The 21,383-nt window shown below is 40.4% G+C and overlaps 1 protein-coding gene and 1 long non-coding RNA gene across 7 annotated transcripts in view; one reads left to right on the forward strand and one right to left on the reverse strand.

Annotated features, from left to right (window-relative positions):
* The window catches only part of LOC149916479 (uncharacterized), a 54,137-nt gene that overhangs the window by 27,252 nt on the left and 5,502 nt on the right, over positions 1-21,383 (forward strand). The window lies entirely within an intron of this gene.
* FGD5 (FYVE, RhoGEF and PH domain containing 5) overlaps positions 1-21,383 on the reverse strand; it is a 108,561-nt gene that overhangs the window by 17,539 nt on the left and 69,639 nt on the right. For 3 of the 4 annotated variants that reach the window (XM_090148517.1, XM_031605046.2, XM_031605054.2), the window contains exons 6-12: positions 19,114-19,259; positions 15,247-15,403; positions 12,784-12,871; positions 10,333-10,383; positions 8,796-8,854; positions 1,823-1,894; positions 324-392 (exon numbers count right to left, since the gene is read on the reverse strand). In XM_090148517.1, the coding sequence (XP_090004643.1) occupies positions 324-392; positions 1,823-1,894; positions 8,796-8,854; positions 10,333-10,383; positions 12,784-12,871; positions 15,247-15,403; positions 19,114-19,259 (642 nt within the window). The remainder of the gene's footprint in view (positions 1-323; positions 393-1,822; positions 1,895-8,795; positions 8,855-10,332; positions 10,384-12,783; positions 12,872-15,246; positions 15,404-19,113; positions 19,260-21,383) is intronic. The other variant, XM_090148516.1, reaches the window with a different exon arrangement.

The following is a 21,383-nucleotide window of genomic DNA, read 5'->3' on the forward strand; positions in this document are numbered from 1 at the left end:
CTTCAGAGGAGAATTTTAAAAAATATAAAAAAGCTTAACCACTGGAAATGTGCACTTTAGTGCTTCCATCTTCCTGAGCACGTTGGAAACCTGCATTCCTTTGCAGAATTATGGCCTAGTCAAAGCTGTATAGAGTTGTGGCAAAAACAGAAGGCTGCATAGCCCTTATTCCTATGCAGTGTCAACAGAGATATGGAAGGCCTACAGACTTTTACATCCTGGTAGTAACCAAAGCCTATTCAACACATCACTGCTGACAATTAAATGACGTAATGCTGAAGAAGATATGAAAGAGAGTAAAAACAACAAAAAAAAAATCCTACCAAGAACAAGTGCCGAGGGTGCCTGTTTTTCCCAGAGACTTTCATCAGTGTTCCCTCTTTCACAAAGATCTAGAAGGAAAAAAAGAGTCGTAATCCTGAGACTTCATACTGAAGTTTACTGGGAAGAGAGAACATACATTCCGAGAGAAAGCACTCAACTGCTTTTGTCAGCACAGTAAGGGATGGATACCTCAACACATGCTTCTAGCCCTCCTCACGATTAGCCTTAGTCTATGCCTTTGTCAGCCCTGCTGCTCTTTATGGCTTGCATTTGTCTCTAACAGTTTAGAAACTCCCTTGTGAGACACCAGGCAGTCCTCAGCATACTCTCCTGCACCATGGACTGCACAGTCAACATCTAGTGGGCTTCAAAAGAAGAACTCATCCCCTAATTATGAAAAAATTGGACAAACCAAAAAGAAATATTGAGACCTATTCACATAACTAAGCCTGTGTACATATATGTACATATTTGCAAGCACAATACCTTGTCTGTTGATATTATTACTATGTGTGTAAATAGGAACGTATATGTAACCAGCTAAAATGCATACTAGACAGATGGACTGAATGGAAATGTAGGATTGAATAACTCAAGAAATAAATCTTTTAAAGTATAGAGCAGTTTGGACCTAAGAAAACTGGCAAGACTGGAAACATAAGAGGAAAATTTTACATTTGGTTCTTCAACTATGCTCTTTCCTGCGTTCCTGTTCATATATTTGTAACACAATGGAAAGTGCAGCAATAACAGCAGAGCAACAAGATCCTAGGCTGCAGCAAGTGAGGATTTGCTCATACATAATAACCTTGGGCACAGGAATAAAGGAAAGAAGCTGCTTACCTTTGACAGGTCTCAAGTATGCAGAGATCTCCAGTGAGATACCCTTGCCTCCACTGTCAACCCTTAAACGAGGTCTGGGAAGGGGTGGATCCTGGCTCCATCCCTTCCAGTCATTCAGGTACATTGCATGCAGCTGAGCTTCCCTGGGCTGGTCCTGCCTTCCTACCAGGTGCTCCATCACTGTTTCAAGCTATGACTTAGCATTTAGAAGTGATATCTTGTATTAAAAGCACACTGAGAACAGTAAGAATGAAGATCTGAAAGTATGTAATCCCCCTGATTAATCTTGAATCCCTGATTAATCAAACCTAACCAAATAAAGTTTTGAACCTTTATAGGCTGCAAGCAGTTTCTGCTGGCATTTCAAACCTTCCAGCAGGAGTATAGAAGGAAAATAGCATCTTCTCCAGAACACAGTACCCATGGGGTGGCTTAAGAGAGTGGGAGCAGAAAGTACAACAGCCATTCACACACGTGAAATCATGGAGCACTGCCAGAGTGATGGTTGCTTACATAAACCAGCGCTACAACTCTTATCACAGTGGGGCAGAAAACAACACCTGTAGATGTCTGAAATCCTGCTATCCACACAGAGAGAGATAAAGCTGGCCGGAAACAATGTCCTTATCAGTATAGTTCTGCCTGCAGCACTCACCCTTCCTGGCTGGAGGAGGCCGCTTTGCCCTCTCACACTGTGCTCAATGTGTACCAGCTTCTGCAAGTTTTCCTGAGGGAGAGAAACAACATTTAGATGACTGCTCTTTAGTCAAACAGGCAAATGTCCCTCATCCCTCCTCACCATTTTGTTTCTCTATAACAGTGAAATGATATTAGAGAATTAGGTTTCAGAAAGAACTAAGCCCACAGTCTTTAAGTCCAGAAAGTCTTCTTCCAGCCTCAGAGGTTCTATGAAATCTCATCATTCACATCTGCTGTGACACTGTACACTCCTGACATCTTCAATAACTATTTAAAACCCACCCCCCTGTACTTTAGTTCACCTTCAGAACAGCCTGCTCACTCCATGCAGCATTTATACATTAGCATCTTCACTAGCTTTCTTGATCTGGGAACCAAGAAACTGGAAGCAGGAACGAAATAGAGCAACTACTCCAAACGCTTGCTTATTAGTGGCATAACATGAATAATTCAAAGCATGCTTTGATACAGTAAGGCCATTGCTAGGATTATCTGGAGGTTTATATTCTGCACTAGCAAATTAGTGACTTTGAACTAGGGAATTCAGAAGCTTAACTAGTAAGGAGGCATTACCATTGCATCTCTTTTAATGATTTGCAAAGATCAAGAAGCTCATTAGCAGATTCTGATACTGTTGACTACTGTAAGGAAAGGCAAAGGCAGATAACCAGTTTGAAATCACTCCAAAAAAGTGATAGTCACAATCCAGTCAAAGAAAGAAAGAGTTGCTTACCCATCCTGAGGATGGGGGCTCACCAAATACTCAAAAAGAAGAGATCTCCAGGTAGAGAGAAATTCTTCCCTGGGGCAGCCAGCCCTTAAATAAGGCTTAGGGAGTGGTGGAACTAGGTTCCAGCCCTTCCAGTGGCACAGACAAATTGCTTTCACCTGTGCTTCCAGGGCTGACTGTGTCCCTTCACCAGGTGTTCAATCATCAGTTCAGACTGTGACTTAGCAGTTCTCATACAACTGCCTGCCTGACTTGAGAGCACAGACAGGGCACGTGCACATGACATTAATTTATCTGAAGATGGTAAATTAAATTAATCTAATTAAGTCTTTACAATCATTAAAACAAAGATCGCATTGGATGGAATATGTAGAAGAGGAAGGAGGGTCTGCATCTGAGCAATAGTGCTAGAATCTTTTTAGATTTTTTTTTAGTAGCAGATGCTGCTGCTAAAACCCAGGCTTGTACACAGGTTTCAGTTATGGTTTTATCTGGTCTAAGCACTAAAATGGGCTGTGCAACAGCAATAAGATATCACTTAGAATGTGTCCAAAAGTTAAGACTCTCTTGTCCAAGTTAGCCACTGTGTTCTAACTCCCTGATTACACACACACAAAAGCTACTGACTAAGCATCATATTTGACATAGTTTCATGATCTGGAAGCCTTTAACTACTGCTTTCTGCTATGGCAGACAATGACATGTTCACCTTTGCTGCACTGACTGACTTCAAGCTATCCCCAGGCTTAGTTAGATTCTATTAGATTGTACAGTGTAATCAAGGATATATCTGAGATACATAAATCAGTGACGTCTACAGAATGAGCTAATTAAGAAAACCATCACAGATATCAGAAGGAGCGCATCTACGTCAGCATTATGTTCTTTCAGGCTAATTTATGTTGAATTTCAGCTAACAATTAATGTAGCTATCTCAGCTTGCTTTTTGAGATAAACCCGAAATACCTCTCTATGTTACTGTTACTGCTCTGGTGAAAAATTACGCCAATTTAGAAAGGTTTACTTCTAAATCAATAACCACATACCAAACACATCAGACTACCTACAAGCCTTGACTAGCACAAGGCTGTATTGTGACCACACAACATAACTAGCAGTTGACATTTTCAACACTTTCAGCCATCAGGTATCTCTTTTGCAATGCTGCAACCAACAAATGGAATTTTGTTGTAACTTCTTGTTACTTCTTGTTGTAACTTCTAAAATACTCCAAGCTAACAAAATTGAAACAATATATAAACTAAAAGCACAGGAATCATCAGCTATAATGCAACAGCTGACACTTGAAAAAGACATTTTCTGAGGATTTCTCCATCACTAAAAGGTATTTTGGCCCTAGCAAAACTTGTCAAATTGACATCTTCCAGAATAAAAGCCCACTCTTCATCTGTAGAAAAGACACTGCCTTCCTGTGAGCACACTCTTGGGATTTCTACAAGCATGAGAGAAGAACTCAGTTGCTGCAGGTCAGATACACTTCAGCTTTTCTTAGGACTGCTCGTAGACATGCCTGTTGTAATGCCGACTTTTGCAACATGGACATATGTTCACCAGAAAATGGACAAAGATGTATCAAACTGATTTCCTGTAGGAAGTCAAACAGACATTACATGTGAAGGATTATGATTTATCTGGAAATGTGGGCAGCTTAGGAGGGTACAATTTCCTTAGAGTTCCCTAAAACACTCTGTTTACACACAGTTTTTTTCATTTTTCTTAAAACCCTATTCATTCTCCTGTTAAATACCCTTCCTAAGCTGGAATTCCAAAGTTAAAATAAAGCTCCACCCAGTTAGTACTGCAGATACAGAGTGGCTAAAATCCTTCTCTGGAGAGGTTAGCAATGAACTGCAGCTTCCATATGGCAAGCAACATTATCATTGCATCTACAAAGGAGTACTGCCTACTCAGAAATTCACCAGCTGGTAACAGCTACAATAACTTATTACTCTTTTAGCGTTGCAAGACCTCTAAAAGATTGAAGAAGTTCAAAAAGCAATGCAAACCCTGCTGAGTTCAAGTAGTGGATGTCTCCTAGAATTACAGATAGACTCAATGCTATATGGTGATGGCACAACTTCTGCCTCTACTTGCACTTCTGTAAACTGCCAGTACTATTTTCATACTTGCGAAGAATGCTATGCAGATAGTCAATATGCCAATATTTCTGAAAATCCTGGGCTAATAGTTCCCAGGGGAAGTGTGCTGAACTGTTATTATAATAAAACAAGAAAGCCAATAACAAATCTTTCAGATTCTGCAGAAGACATAGATCATAATTCAGTATTCCCATCTGATATTTAGAGAATAGTTTGATCAGTTAATAAATAGCAGCAGAATACTTCCTCTTACCAGATACATGCCAAACCAAAATTATTGCTAGAACTTCAGCTGAGTGCGTGTCAAGTTGCTAACACTAAAATGTTACTTTGTTCAGATTGCACTGTAATTAAAGACACTTCTAAAATTCTTTGCATTTCTGAAAATCCGAGAGAAAGAACAGAACCTCTGATTATAGTCTTCTTCATTGGGATATTAAGAGGACAGCCTCTGATATCACAGAATATTGAACTTTGATCCTCATGAACATGAGAATCTTCACAAAATCCAGTGTTCACACAGACAGGAAAGAAGGAAATTTTATTTCACCTCTTCCAGGCCATAGCTTCAAAAAGAGCAGACATGCTCTGACAATACGATAAAAAAATGAAGTGTAAAAGTCAATGTGGAATGCGTGGTGAAATTGTTCCCAAACAGACATAAAGTAAATATTATACAGCCTATTTTGTCCGTAAAACACAGAGGGTCTGGTGATGTTCTTCAAATTAAAGCATGGATTAGTGGAGATAAAAGTCATTTCACAGCAATGCACCACAGTAAATATCAATCTTTCATAAAAAGTATGAAAGAGCTACAAGCTAATCACTACCACTTCAAAGGAAGTTGCTTATTCCTTAGCCATAAGTATCAGGGAATATCTATTTGCTGTTTTGACAACTGTTGCTTACTACCAGATTTCCTTCCTGCGTGGCGTGGCTTCCTGCAGAGCCAATCTATACCACACAAAACTCAGCTGTTGTCAAAATGAATCAGCTGAAAGATTTGTAAGCACTGTCAGCAAACTAACACCCACATCTTAGTGCAATTGCATTGAGCCCAATGTTGATGCCCTCTGGTGATATCTTCTTCGAGGTTCTCCCCATAGGCAAAATCCAAAATTGAGTTATTTGGTTTACATAAAAAAAAGCATGATACAAAAAAAACAGGATTTCAACTTTCATGACTATTTTCACCAGTAATATAACTTCACTGACTCCACTGCAGTGTGAATGAAAATCTGATTCTGTCCACTCTCTTACACAGAGAAGTATTCATACAAATCTCCCATATATTTGAGTAAAACCTAACAAAGCAGAGGTACCACAAAATATGTGTGACCTTGCTCTGATCTGAGCTCCTACAACTCTCAGCCTCTAATATGAGTATCCCCAAACCTGTGAGATTACGGTGAAAACCTGAGATCTCAGTTATATAATTAAATATTTTTTTTATTTTGGTACAAATAATGTTTTATTAATGAAAAAGGATGACTGGGAAGCCTGATGAGAAAGAAAATCAAACCTGTTGCAAGCTTTGTCCAGTAAGTCCATGGTTTCAGAGTCATTCCATAGAGTGGCTAGATTACATTTCTTTTTATATTAAAATTTAGGCTTGTTCAACAACATCCTCCCTGCTGTCTGCATGTGCTTGTTTGACTTGGTAGCAGTACAGTGTTTATATAGCAATCAATTGATTATTGATGAAAATTATTTGGGAATAGTCTGTATAATATAATTATTTCCACGCATCTCTTTTCTATTATGCTTCTTTCTCCTTTCCTTCTTTTTCACTATTACATGCATGACTGTAATGCAACTATCATTCCACCTTCAAAAACTTCCCTCACAACTTTTGTCCTCTTTCTGCCTGATACAGTGGCTGCTCCAATAGTAATGCCTAAGGTTAAACCCATTATGAAATGAGATATAAAATATCCCATTTCATTTTGTTGCTGTGTGACAAATGATAGCAGAAGGCCAATCTGACAAAAGGGCATCTGACACAGAGGTGTATATGAAGCAAAAGCATGGAACTGAACTCCTCCATGTGGAAGAAGCAGCACCCACTGACCGTGACTGATGATTAATGAATACTTATGTAGGCCCAACAGTGAACATAAGACAGTGAGCAGTGGGTGGTGCATTTTAGCAGTGGTGACAATGGGTAACCTCCTCAGGTACAGATTTGTACAAACATGGTAGCTTAACCTTAAACCTCAGGATGCTCAAAGTTTTAATCAGTTCCCATGGCTTGAGATTATCTCCACACAAAACCAGAAACCTACTAGTTGGGCTTCACGTTGATCTGCTGTAATTTTGCTACTGACTTCAGGAAAAGCAGGTCCAGAGCCTTAGCTTCAGTTTCTAGATATTGGAAGGTATAGGAATCAGATTCACAAAGCCAGGTTTTCCTATTCACAAAACTGTAAGTACTTTTAACTACAACTTATGTCTTTCTGATACAACTATTACCAGATTCAGCTCTTTTCTCTCTCTGGCCACGAAGTGATCATCACTGCATGTGGTACTCTAAAACAGCCCATGAACACATGGGCTGCATTTATGACTTTGGCACACACATCAGAGACATTGCTTTTAAATCTGAGCAGCAGGGATTTTCGGATGTGAGCAGAAGTTGAGAACCTTGGCTCTTGGGTTCATTTGCCTTTCTCATTCACCCTGCAGCCAGAAGGCAACGGCATTAAAGGAAATGTGCTGAGCCAGCAGTGCTGGTATGCGTCTGTAATGGCCCCCAGCATGTCTTTCCTTATAAATTCCCTATTCTTTCAACTTTAAAATCCTATTCGAAAACAAACTCCCACTAAGATGAGTTGATACTTCATTTCTCCCTGTAATGCTTAGGTTTCTCCTCTTTGTCCCTTGGATTTCATGTTATGATGCCTGAGTAATTGTTAATAACCATCTTCTGCTAAGCAGATGAAATATTGAAGAAGTGACTTGACTGCCAGCTGTAACTAACTATGTGGAAGGATGTTTGCACCACAAAAGATATCTCTAATTTAGAAAAGGCGTAGCAAAATCCCAAGGCAGACTGCTGAAGTCCACAATGTCTAAGTGAGAATTAAAACATGAACAGCTTCCCAAAAAGATATGATGCATTCCCCATCACTTGGAATTACTGTGATTCAACACAACAAAATACTTTCTCTGGATGCTACATCTGTGCAAAGACATGGTTCTACATAAATGAGCCTCAGGAGATAATGTAGAGAATTTATCTGAATGTGTGAGTGGCTACTATGGCAAAAAGAGATACGTCCTCTAGCTATGATACCACCTGGATGTCCACCAAGTTGAATTTCTTCAGAACCTGCTGCATCCCCATGTCTGACCTTCTCTGCTGCCTGTGTGTCTCCCAGCCAACACCTTACTGATGTCAGCAGCAAAACTCCTGTCATCTTAGATAAAAATCAGATCTAGATCCTTGGAAACAAGTGGTGATAAAGCTAGTTATGCTTCAGCTATCTTTGCCAGTGAATTAGGACTTTGATATCATGTGAAAAATATATCAGTGACTTAATAGTGAATGTTCATTACTTCAGAGAACTACATAACTTAATTTAGATACGTAGATTTCAGTTTAGCCATGAGCTATACCCTATGAAAATCATGGCCAGTTGGCTGCTTGAACATTTACAAGACTGTAAACCAGGACAAATTCTTCAGTAAAATGGGATTCCAGAAGAGAAGAAAACATACATAAATGACTTCAGAGTATATTTTCCAACAGCACATATTTAATGTCTTCAGCATTTAATATCTGAAACCATCCTAGACTAAAAACTAACTCCGAAAATTCCCATCTCTCACTTCCTTGTGTCACATCCCATTTCAGCAATCCCAAGAGGAAAAAAAAACACTTTGTGCTGCTTGCTACAGTGACTTACATCCTGCACAGCTATACTACCTATTCCATATCTGCAGTGGTCTAAACCAGTTCTGTATGAACTCTTGAGCTTCACCCTGGAGGAAGCTTCAAAATTTAACAGATATGAAGTCACTTCATATGTACAGAGAAGACTGTTGATCAGGAGAGAGGGTAGCAGGGTAGCACTCACCCCTTGGAGCATGCTCTCGTTGGCTCGATCCGCGATTTCAGAAACAATGAATAAGGCAGCTGAAGAACAAAGTAAAACAAAGGCCACAAATAATGCAAGAGAGGAAGAAAACCCAAGTTCTGTTTACAAGGATATCCTTAATTAAAAAGCCACCCTTAGCAGCAGCTCTGTAGATCTTTTGGCATCATCAAGATGCAACTACCCAAGAAATTTAGGACCCAGAAGAGAGATCCTTCTGTTAATGAAAGCTCTGCATCATGTTTGTGTTGACACAGAGCTCATGAGGTTCTTTTAAAGCAAAAGCATTTTATGATGTTTTCTAGCTACAGACTTATGAAAGTAGAAGCTGATGGCAGGGATAGATTCATGTAATCCAGCTTCCACCATCTAAAAGTATGGCAGTCCAGGTGACTTAATTTCCCTTACTGCCAAGGGAGAGCATAGGTCATGCTTTTTTGACAAGTGTGTATGAAATGCTGACATGAATTAATATCTGGATTCTCCACTGTTAGCTGGCCTGAGGGCAACAGTATAACAGTTTAGATCTTTATTTCAAATCTCTCTTCCTGTGGAGCAGCACATCCTACCTATTTTTGGGCCTAATCTGGGAGCATCTGAACCATTGCTGGCCAGAAATGTGACAAGCATGCACTAAGCACAAACAAGATAGGCAAATGTAGCCACAGAGCCTGAACATCGGCTTAAATTGCTGCTAAAGCCAGTGTACCTAGTCAGTGACTAGGGTCCTACATTTTGTGAGAGACTCTACTATTGGTCCTAACAGACTGACCTTCAGTCACAGTTCTTTTTGCTGTGAGTTGCTTTGGATTCACAGTATAAGAGAGGCAAACTGGTTTCCTCAACACACTGTTATCCTTTTTACTTCAGCCTGGGAAGTACTACCACTCATACCTAGGCTAAACCTCCCTTTGACTTCAGTGGAAGTAGGAGGCTTTATCCATCCGATGTGTTAGAAAGGGTGGTGTTAGCAACTGCACTTTAGGATTTGTTCTTCATTAAGCGGAACAGATTTTTATGCACTTTACGTCAGGTTTACTTAGTCTTAAATAATACAGTATACAGATACATAGTTCAAATCTGGGTGTCTCCAAAGTTCTAAGAGAAGAGCAGACATGCTCAAGATAATGATAAACAAACAAGAAGGTGGACAACTCCCAATTGGATTTACAATGACCAGGCCAAGCATGGATGGAGACAAAGAGGACTAGGGTTTTTCATATGATGGAGGCTGAAGTAAGGTGTCAGCACTACATCTGTATACATGATCATTTCTTCTTTTGTAAGTTAATCACATAAGAACTACTGGAAGTCCACTCATTTCACTGAAAAAGATAGGGTTCTTGCCTTTAATAATTCATTTAAATTAGTAATGAATTACTGTAGACCTTACATCTAACCCATTAATATTAATCTTAAGAATAACCCCCCCTTCTATATATTTCCCATATAGATCTGGCACCTCTTTAGAAGCAGAGTTAGTGAAACAGGATTTTTTGTTCTACCCATTTCATTTCACCTTGTGTGGCTTCATACTCCATAGAATCAGGGCAAAGATTATTCAGGTAATCTGTAGAAAATAATGAAACAAATCAAAATTCAAATCCATATGATCTGTAGTTGGATTAGCAAAATTCTAAACTGTTTTATATTACTGTCCTATACTACTTTATTCCCAAATAATTAGATTTATGTTGCCTCTTTCCAAAGTGAAACATCTTTGATAGTATTCTACCTTGAAAATCAGTGCTAAAGAATTGATTCACACTTGAACTCACCACAAAACTCAGCATAAACAACAGAACAACAGTATTTCCTTGTTTCTCAGCCAAGATAATTGCTGAGTAGCACCATTTGACAAATAATTCAAATAATTATTCTTCTCATGAATTCTGTTTTCCCCTCCAAATAAACAGTGTTGACTGTAATGACATTTTATATATTAATAGGAAATGCGTGGTACAAATTCTGTAGGTACAGGAAAGCAACTGTTTCTGTACATGCAGAGTTTGATATTACTAATGAACTCCATCACATTCTGAAAATAAGTTCTGTAGATTACATACAATAGGACTTACATTTGCAGGAATTGTGTTTGTATTATCTACAAACTTTTACCTGTCATCTTTCTTTGGTCTACTTGATGTAAGCAGTCTGTTCTTTGCCCGAGTCTTTAATAGCTGTAATAGAGAGTGCTACTTTTTTTTTTTTTTAAAAAAAAAGTGTAACCATGACATGTTTTGTTCATCTCTGTAGAATTTAAGAGCTTGGATCAATCAAAAAAAAGGCCTATGTGCTGGGAATGGCGTTGCTCATATATCTGTTCTCTTGACTATCTTGCATTTCTTTTTCTGGGACTGTCCTCTCCCTGGTGCTCTAATAACTGCCTGGCTTTCTCATGAGTTCAGGAAAGCTTCTGCCTGCACTCAGTCATGCAGGAAGGGGCTATTTGGTGTAATCAGGCAATATTTAATGTTACTTTTTATAGCTGCAAGCTCTGTCCTCGGCTGTAGACATTTAACTGAGTGGGTAGCTCTTTTTGGCTCACGTACAGTAACTAGCAACCAGTATCCCAATGAAACAATCTTCCCTATCTGATAGGAACAGACAGTTATGAACACACAAAAACACCTGCATATTTTTTTTCCCCTCCCTTTCTTCTCTCTCTACACTGCCTAGAGGATGTGAAAGACTGCACTGTTCCAGACCCACACAGTCCTAATAACCAAGTAGCTGATTTTCTGGAATATCTTGAACAAGCAAAAATTATTCCAGTGCACAAAAAACCTTTCATGTTTCCAGTTAATGCCAATACTAGGGGACGGGGAGGAGCTCAAGTTGCTTGACCACAGAAATGGATAGAGAAACTGGGAGTGTGATAGGGGTATTCCTGAAAGGGAAATGAAGAGCACATTTAAGATGCAGTGTTTGTGTGCGTGCACTGAAGAGACTGTAAGAATCATGTGAGGCAATTAGGTACCTTCAGTCTGGGAAGTAGCCCTTAGTGTAGGAAAGCTAGAGAGAAAAGCTAGACAGACAAAAAGAGTCCTACTATTGGCATCCAGAATTCATTGCTGTCCCTAAAAAGGAAAAATCAATTGTGGAAAATGACTCGCATCCCTGATCAAAGTATCTGGAGCAAGATGGAGCTGCTGCTAATATGTGCTGTGAATAAAAATTCATATAGCCCCTGTGCTCTGATGCATTTTTAGGTGCCCTTTCTAGTATGTCATGACTTTCACCAGCTGGTAAGTATAAGCAAGATTTGTAGCTTCCTTTCTACTGTCCCACACAACTCATCTAACAACCCTCTCCACCCACACACATACATATTCTTGATGTTTCTCTATTTTTGTGTATGGATTTTTTTTTTTTTAAATCTGACAAACTTCACAAGGCTGAGATTCATAGATACTTTTTGATACACTGTTGATGTAAATCTGGATTTCTGCCTCCTAGAAAGTGGAGAAGTTAATCTAGGATCTTGACTTAAACTTAGCACTAACCTTAGGTCTATTGAACACAGGGCTCAGGATGCAGCACTGGGTACAGCTGCTTTGTTGATTGAGTAGGAGGCAATGGTGCTTGCACTGCCATACAGCACACACTGCAGAGTGTCTTCCTTTGCCAGTGACTACTGTGCCCAATTACTTCTGACAACTACCACTGATACAAATAAAATCAAACCCGCCTGCTGGCAGTGAGGTTCCTGAACTCTGCTTCTCCTGACTCAGGAAAGGGGAAAGGCAGGAAGGAATGGCTTAAAAAACCTGGCATACACTTTTTAGTGATGTTTAAAGCATGGCTGATCTGAAGAAGTGCCTGCTCCTTCCCAGGCTCCCTGATATTACCTGAATCCTGTATTAAGTACACTGAAGTTCCCAGGAATTCTCAGCCATACTGCTCCAGCCCTAATTTAGTTGTCATGGCACCTAACATGGCATATTGAGAATGAATTTGTTTTACTGACCTGTGAGCATCACACGATACTGGAAGACACGCTGCACCACTTTCAAAAGCTGGTGTTTCACATTCTGTGGGCTTCCACCAGAGCTCTTCTGTCCTCAAGGGAAGGGAGAGGAAACATATCAAGGATGTGTGAGCTCAGCAGCAAACTGCCATCTCCTCCACCTGATGTGTACCCTGAAAGTTTACTAACAGTTGAATGCAAAAATTCTATTGAATCATTCACAGTACTAAGGAGTATTTATTAATTATAAGGTAGTACTTTTAACAATTTATTTCCTATGGCATAGCTCACAAGTTGTCTGGACTCAGAGGGAAGAGGGAGGAAAGTAAGAACTGTTCAGAAGGTAAAGGTTTTTGGATGGCATATGAAGAGTCAGAAGTATCAGATATCAACAAGCTCTTTTTTTTTTTACTGAAAATTTCTTCTGCCTCCAACTTTTAGTACCTTATTTCAAGACATGGAATTAAGCAAAATACAACAAAGCATCTTCCTGTGATTTAGTTAGGACTTGTGGTCTGATTTAATACACACATGGAAAAGAAGCACTTTCCAATTTAGTTTTCCCCTTCAGATTCAACCTATTGCTTGCGACTACAGAAATACCAAGTTAAAATCGGAAAAATTTGTTGTTTATCTGTGAAGTGTCTCAACACTGCTGCAAAACCAGCAGCAATGCGCAAAATTCAGTTTTCTAAAGTCTCCACATCTCCAGAGGAACCATGAAACAAAGTTTGCAGGACCCTGAGGGAATGGCACAAAACCCAGGTAGTTCTTCATGAGAATTGACTTCAAAAGCAATTCAAATTTCAGGGGTTTCAGTGTTCATTGACTAATGTTTCTGCAATGTTTGCCACTTTGGGAAGGTGGGCAGGGCAAAAGGGAAAATAGGAAACTTAGCTGTTTAAGGACTGGGAAGAGACAGTATTTTCCCAGGCAGAAGAAATGTTTAATGTTGTTGCATTACCTTAACTGCTCAAGTCATAGGTGAGAGAAACAACATGAAGACCTTGATTCTTTGTTGTTAGACTGGAAAGTTAACTGTTGTCAAGTTTTTAAAAAATGTGATAGGAAAGGTCTCATAGACACCTCTCCCATGTTTGTGTGCATGCACACATGCAAATGGCTAAGAAGTAACAAAGCTTACTGATTCTAAAGTAAAATCTTACTATTCTCTTCCTAGGAGAGGCTCCATCTGCTTTCTTAGAAATAAGATCCAGTCTCCAGGATTAAGACAGGAGTTCATAGCCTAGCGGTCAGGAGGGATGCTAGGAACACAGGCTATCAGTAGAAAACCTGCATTTTCCAGATTCAGAGCAATGTGAGCCATCAGAGCTCCCCTCACCTGCTAACAGGAAATAATTATGGCAACTGCAAGGTATCTGTTTATAAATGCTGACTTCCAAATGTCATTTGAAATGAATTATTGTTTTTAAATAGTTCACATATGCTGCAGGCTAAGTAACCCTTAAGGTCCAATCACTAATTTATCTTCACAGGCCCTCTTCTACCCAAGTAATCATTGTCACTTGTCTTACCAGATAAAGAGAAAAAGAAACATGGATTCTAAATACATATTATAGCACCATGACTTGGACCATTTCATCTCAATAGAGTTAGTGTAATCCAACTAAACTTTTCCTCCGACAAATAATTTCACACTTTTGAAATTACATGAACTGCCTATATTGCAAATACTTTAAAATATAATAAAGAATCATGGCCTCAATTTTTGTCAGTTGTATCTTGATAGTGTTTAGTCATTCAACAAGAACAAACTGAGTTAAGACAATGTAAAATATGTTTCTTGTTTACTGATACAGGCCCAAAACTTATAAATCATTCAAGTAGTCTGGATGAACAGAACCCTGCATTGAGCCAGAGGTGGTGGTGTCTTCCTCTGCAGTTCAGTTGGCTGACTGTCACCAGATCCTCTGTAAGCAGAGGAAGCATTAAAAGACATTTAAAAATGCAGAGAAATCCAATTCTAAAGATGTTGTGGATTGATCCCAGCTAAGAGCTAACACACTCATGCAGTCTAACCCTAACTTCATTTTGGTTACGCCCAGAATAAAAATGATGCAAAGTGCAGTGAAAGAAGATATTGTAACAATAATGGTTATTAATTTGAACATAGCCACACTGGGATTTATATGTTAACATATAAATGAGAAGCTATTCTACTACTGGCATATATTTCAGCAAGATGTGTTCACAAGTCTGTAGATTCACAAACATATATTCTGTATACATAGAAGAATGTGTGGGCAACAGATGCAGACACAGAAGCACGTGATGTAGAAATGAACATCCCACTTCACTTCTATTATCAAGATATGTGAGGAGGGGTCTTCTCCCATTCTACCCTCTGTGAACACTGATGGAGTTGCATTAAAAAATTACCTCGAGTGAGTCCACATGGCACAGCCATGTGTCAACACAAGTGGAAAAATAAGGGGGCCTTACCTCAAATTCTTGAATGACAGCAGCCAGCTGGGAATACTTAAGGCAGGTTTCATCTAGCAGAGCCAAATTCTTGTCAAACTGCATGATGTATGCTGTGTGGTGATTCAGTCTTGATTTTCTGGAGAGAAAAACATCAGCAACTTTCTGGTGTTCCTCCCTAAGGCCACAGAAAGAATAAAAGGTAAACAAAACTCATTGCAGCAGCTCTATTCATCAGACCCACAGTGGCAGCTAAAAACTAGCTTAAATGGCAGGAAATCTGAAATACTTCACAAACAATACCGATCTGCTGTAGATCAGGCACAGTGAGAGACTGGTGAAGGGCTGTCAATTCTCTGGCCGTGCCAGTGCATCACAACACTGTATGTATGTAGCAGGCAGGATGTCTCTTTTCAGAACACAGTTTCTTCATCTCTTAGGAGACCTTTCAGCTGCTGCAGGGCTTTGAGAACTGGTTGTGGGGAATAATATGTCTTCAGCTGTAATATCATATCTTCAGTTCTCCCTCAATGCCCCCTGCTCAATACTGCCCCACAATTAGTTGTCTCAGTAACACAACATTGAAATATTTATGAAGGAGAAAAGAGGATAAAAAACTGATGCCACAAGAATAATCATAGTTGAGAGACAAATGTGATTTCCTGGGGGATATCAGGGCAACAAAATGTCAATGGGAGCACAGGCAGAAGGAATGACTTACTGTACACCTAATGGGCAGTGGTGACCTAGGAACCTCTATGAGTGCAGCCCTACGCCATATGTGATTCTGTTGGTTTGAGGCAGCATGACCCATTTTTTTCCTCCCATACCACAGTGGCTGGGGGGCCCTGTAGCTCTGTACTGTAGAGGAGCTTAAGGCATTTCATCTGTGTTCCTTCTGCCTTGAGGAATAGTCAACATGCTGTTAGAGTAAGGATATGACTTCTGTAAGGCACAAGTCATTCTAGATCACAGCTAGAAGCATCTCTGTGTTAAGATTCTATAAACTATAAGTGTTGATTTTTTTTTTTTTTTTTTTTTTCAATCCTTCCACTATTCATAGTAGCCCCATGCTGGACACAAACCAACATACAGCTCTCTGTAGCCTTCTCTTTCCTTACCATGTGATTCAAATTGAAATAAGGCTCATGCCCTGCATTTAGGATCATTACTGAAAAGCTCTCCTGATACAACTGACTTCATAAACTCAATGGCAGCACAGGGATGGGATCAGCCACTAAGACTGATACTGCCTGCTGGAACCTAGCATGATAACTTGGGGCTGCATCAATTGTCATAGAGGAGATCAGCTTAAGCAAGGGACTATGCTGGCTGCTGTAGATTTAGTCAGCTTGGGACCGCAGAGGTGATTTTCTCAAACACTTATTCTGGGAGTTTGATAGGCTGGAGCTTGGCATCCTGGATTAAGTCAGATGTTTCTTCAGCTGAATGGTATTTGGAGTCTTGTCTGTTCTAGGCAGGTTCTTATTCTCTTACAGAATCACCTAGGTTGGAAAAGACCTTTGAGATCACTAAGTCCAAAAAAATCAACCTGACCTACTGAATCCCATTGGTAAGCCATGTTTCTTAGTATTATGTCCACACATCTCTAAAATACCTCTAGGGACATGGACTGAACTACTTCTATGGGCAACCCTTTCCAATGCTCAACTCCCCTCTCCATGGAGAAATTCTTCCTCCTATCCAACGTAAACCTCCCCTGGCACAACTTGAGACTGTTTCCTCATGTCCTTCTAGTAGTCACCTGAGAAAAAAGACTAGCACCTTTCTTGCTGCAATGGTCATCCAGGTAGTTGTAGAGTACAGTGAGGTCTACCCTCAGCCTCTTCTCCAGACTAAATAAACCCAATTCCTTTATATAGTTCAGTCTTGTTTTCTAGTCCCTCTGCCAGCTTAGCTGCTCCTCTTTGCACATGCCCAAGCAATTCAATATTCTCCTTGTAGTGACAGTGATGCACCTAAAACTGAACACAATATTTGAAGTACAGTCTCACCAGTGCAGAGTAGAGGGACAATCACTTTTCTTGTCCTTCTGGCCACACATTTCTGATGCAGCCCAGGATGCCACTGGCCTTTCTGGCCACTTAGGCACACGGATGGCTCACATTAAGCTGACTGTCAACCAGTATCTCCAAGTCCTTTTTTGATGGGCAACCTTCCAGCCACTCTTTCTCAAGCCTGTACTGCTGCATGGAAATGTTACAATTCAAGTACAGGACTGACAAATGCCATACAATTGGCTACAGCCCATCAGTCCTGCCTACCCAGATGCCTTTGCAGAGCCTTCCTACCCCAAGCACATTACCAGTCCTGCCTAAATCAATGTCATCTCCAAACTTCCTGAGGAAACATCTCATCTGATAACATACAGATACTTGATACATACTGAACATACTGGTACATCCAGATACTTGACAAAAACATTAAACAAAACTGGCTCCAAGACTGAGCCCTGAGGAACACTGCTGATGACTGGCCACCAACTGGATTCAGCCTCATTTACTGTGACCCTCTAAATCTAGATATCCAGCCAGATCTTCATTCAGTGAACTGTACAACCTGATAAAGCCATGAACAGCCAGTTTCTTCAGGAGAATTCTTTGGACAACAGGTTCACTAAGAGCAAGGAAAAATACATTCACAGCCTTTCCCTCATATACTAAGTGGTTCATCTTGGCATAGAGGGAGATGAAGTTAAGACTGAACCTGCCTTTCATTAATTTAATGTTTGGGTGCATATGATCACTCAGTTGTCCACTGTGTGCTGCCTGATGACCTTTAGGATTATCTGCTCCATAACCTTTCCTGGTATTGAGGTCAGACAGACAGGTGTTTAGTTCCCTGCTTGCCCATCTTGCAGATGGGTGTCACATTCACTAGACTCCAGTCAACCAAGACCTCCCCAGTTAACCAAGACTGCTTACAAAATGGAAAGGCTTTGTTCTGTGTAAGGGTGTTTGGCTTAGCTGGAGTCCCTCAGCAGACAAGCAGTGTCTGCTTGGCTTGAAAGCCTAGTCTGTGCGCAGTCCCATGTTGATGTTGGGAGTAAGCTGTGCTTGTCTGAGAGCTATACACTTGTGTGTAGATTTCTGCAAATGGAGATTTTTCTTTAGGATCAGTTCAGATTTTTGAAGTTGTTCCTGCCTTCCACAGATGTGTATGAAGCTTCTTGGTGAAGACTGTGAACTGACTTGACTCAATACACAAGACAAAGGCAAGAGGATAATGCATATGAAGCAGGCTGTCCTTACACTGACGAGGCCATCGCAGAACTGTGGGCTATGCACTGCACAAGTGTGAGTGTTTCAGTATTCAGTTTCTCAGCCTGACAGCCTATATGTTTACTTCCTTCCTGTATGCAAGATCTGCCACAGTAGTTCAGCTTCTTTTCATTCCTGCAATTATCCCAGCTTCTGCTAGGGGGACCAAGAAAACAATGGGCTGAGGAGAGTATGTCAAGGCTGTCATAGAATGGTTTGGGTTGAAAGGGACCTCAAGGATCATCAAGCTTCAACCCTCCCTGCTGCATGCCAACAATCTCCATATCTAATACTAGACCAGGCTGCCCAGGGCCCCATCCAGCCTGGCCTTGAACACCTCCAGGGATGGAGCATTCATAGTCTCTCTCGGCAGCCTGTTCCAGCACCTCACCACTTTCTTGGTGAAGAACTTCCCCCTGATATCCAGCCTACACCTTCCCTCCTTCAACTTAAAACTATTTCCCCTTGTCCTGCCATTATCTACCTTTGAAAAGAGTTGACTCCCCTCCAGTTTTTGGGCTCCTCCTAGGAACCGGAAGGCTACAATGAGGTCACCCCACAGCCCTCTCTTCTCCAGGCTGAACAAACCATGCCATTACTTACTTACCATTTAAGGACTCTTTCTTCCAGTTCTCCCAAGATCTCTTGGTGCAGTTCATACATTTCAGGGAGCTCGCTTAAGCCCTTCTTGAGTTCAACTACTTCCTGTTCATCTTCTTCTTCAAGTGCTTTCAAGATACCTTCATATAAATCCTGCAAGCAACAACACAGAGATTAGGCAGACAGACTTAAGAGATCTTATGAAGTTACCATTACAATTTTCTGACTCCTGAACTACACTTTCTGGGAATTCTAAGATACACTATCAGTAGTGATAGATCATTTGCAGTAGAGCAAGGAGATCACCACATATTTTCTTGCATCCACTGTTTATATGCATTTGCAGATAAATTCCCCAACACTGTCAATCCAGAACTGAACATCTCACCTGATAAAGCCATCAGACGCTTGTGTATGCAGTGAGTTTACCTTATTTATTTCCCTATTTTTTCCTGCTTTTCTGGGTGCAGTTGATCTCATTTCTGGTTAAGAAACTATAAAATATGTTTTTTTTTTAAATGAAAGATGAGAATCTCCCATCACTTCACAGATGCACAATATGAAAGAAAAAACACTTCTACATATCTTGTACTATAAATTACATCATTCATCTCCAGATACAAATCTGAAGAGACAAAGAAGCTGCAAGTTTAAGCTTTGAAACAAATCATTTTCCACATAAAACTTAACTGAGACTTTTTTTTCATCACCTGAAACATGTATTTTACCCTGAAGTGGTTAATAAATTGCATAATTTCCTCAATATTGAAATGTATCCACTTTTGGAAAGGGAGCTAGGGAGGTGGTTGACAGCAGACTCCACATGAACCAGTAGTGTGCCCAGGAAACCAAGAGGGCCAACCGCATTTTGGCATGCATTAAACACAGTGCAGCCAGAAGGTCAAGAGGCAGTTCTCTTGCTATATTTAGCACTGGTGCAGCCTCACCTGAAATACTGTGTGCAGTTCCTGTCTCCACAATCTAATAAGGATTTTAAGATTCTTGAAAGCATCCAGACAAGAGCAACAGTGCTGGTAAAAGAGCTAGAAAGCACATCCTACAGGGAGAGGCTGAGGACACGTGTGATGTCTGGTCTGGAGAAAAGGAGGCCAAGAGGCAACCTCTTTGCTCTCTGTAACTTCCTGAGGAAGGAAGCAGAGAAGGGAGGTGGCAGTCTCTTCTCCCTGGGAACTGATTAGCAGGCCATGCAGAAATGGCACAAAGATATACGAGGTTCAGCCTGGATATTAGAAAAAAGTCTGGAACAGAAGCCTGGAACAGGCTTTTCAGCAAGGTGGTTGATGCCCCATGCCTGCAAGCATTCAAGTGGCATTTATATAATGCACTCATTAGTGAGCTTTAACTTTCAATTAGCCTGAAGTGGTCAGGCAGTTGAACTAGGTGGCATATGAAGGTTGCTTTCAATTGAACTATTTTATTCTACTCTATTCTATTCTGGCTCATAATAAAGTACTTGATTAATAGTGCATGGTAAAATGTTTTCCCAGTTTAGACCTGGAAATTAGGAAAATAAGGCACCCATCTGAAATTGCAGGCATAGTTTGTATTAGCTCTCCAGGCATCAGAAAATCATTCCAAGAGCAGACAGCATTTGTTTCTATCCAAAAGATTACTTAAAATCTCCCTCATCCAGAGCTCTGGATTCTGAAAAGCTGGATGCTGAAAAGTTTTCAGGTTCGATATTGATTCCTGTAGAACCCACCTTCCCTGCTTCATATTTGTGAAGGAGCCCTGACTGGAACCTGGATATACTTCAGGAAACTTTGGCTGCTGCAATGCCCTGCCTCTTTCCAAGTTCCTTCTAGACACTGATGTTTCCCCTGCCTCCTGCTGCCAGACAGATCCCCTCTTTATAGTGGCAAGAGGTTCTTAGGCATTCAGATCTGCCAGGCTTTATGGAGGTCTGAATGAAAACAGTGGCAACAGGGCGTAAGGCAGTGCACATGCAAAACAGCAAGGCAGGAATGCCAGTGCTATGCAGAGGCGTAACTATTTGTTGTGGATCCTGGCCACCTTTCCCATGACTGAGGACATTGTAAACAGATTGTTTATCTTCATAGACCTATCTGGCAACCCGAAACAGGAACTTTCTTTCAATAAAATTAGATGGCAGTAATTCCAGCACCTGATACTTCAGTGTTTCTGTAAGGTGCAGCTAATTGAATAGCATTAGCATAGTATCCTGTGCTTGTCTGAGGATGGTCCTGCAGCACTACTGCAGGCTTAATTATGCTTTGTATTCTCTACAAGGAGTTG

The sequence above is a fragment of the Phasianus colchicus genome, chromosome 11 (assembly GCF_987193195.1).
Source record: "Phasianus colchicus chromosome 11, bPhaCol1.hap1.1, whole genome shotgun sequence".
In the NCBI taxonomy this organism is placed as follows: Eukaryota; Metazoa; Chordata; class Aves; order Galliformes; family Phasianidae; genus Phasianus; species Phasianus colchicus.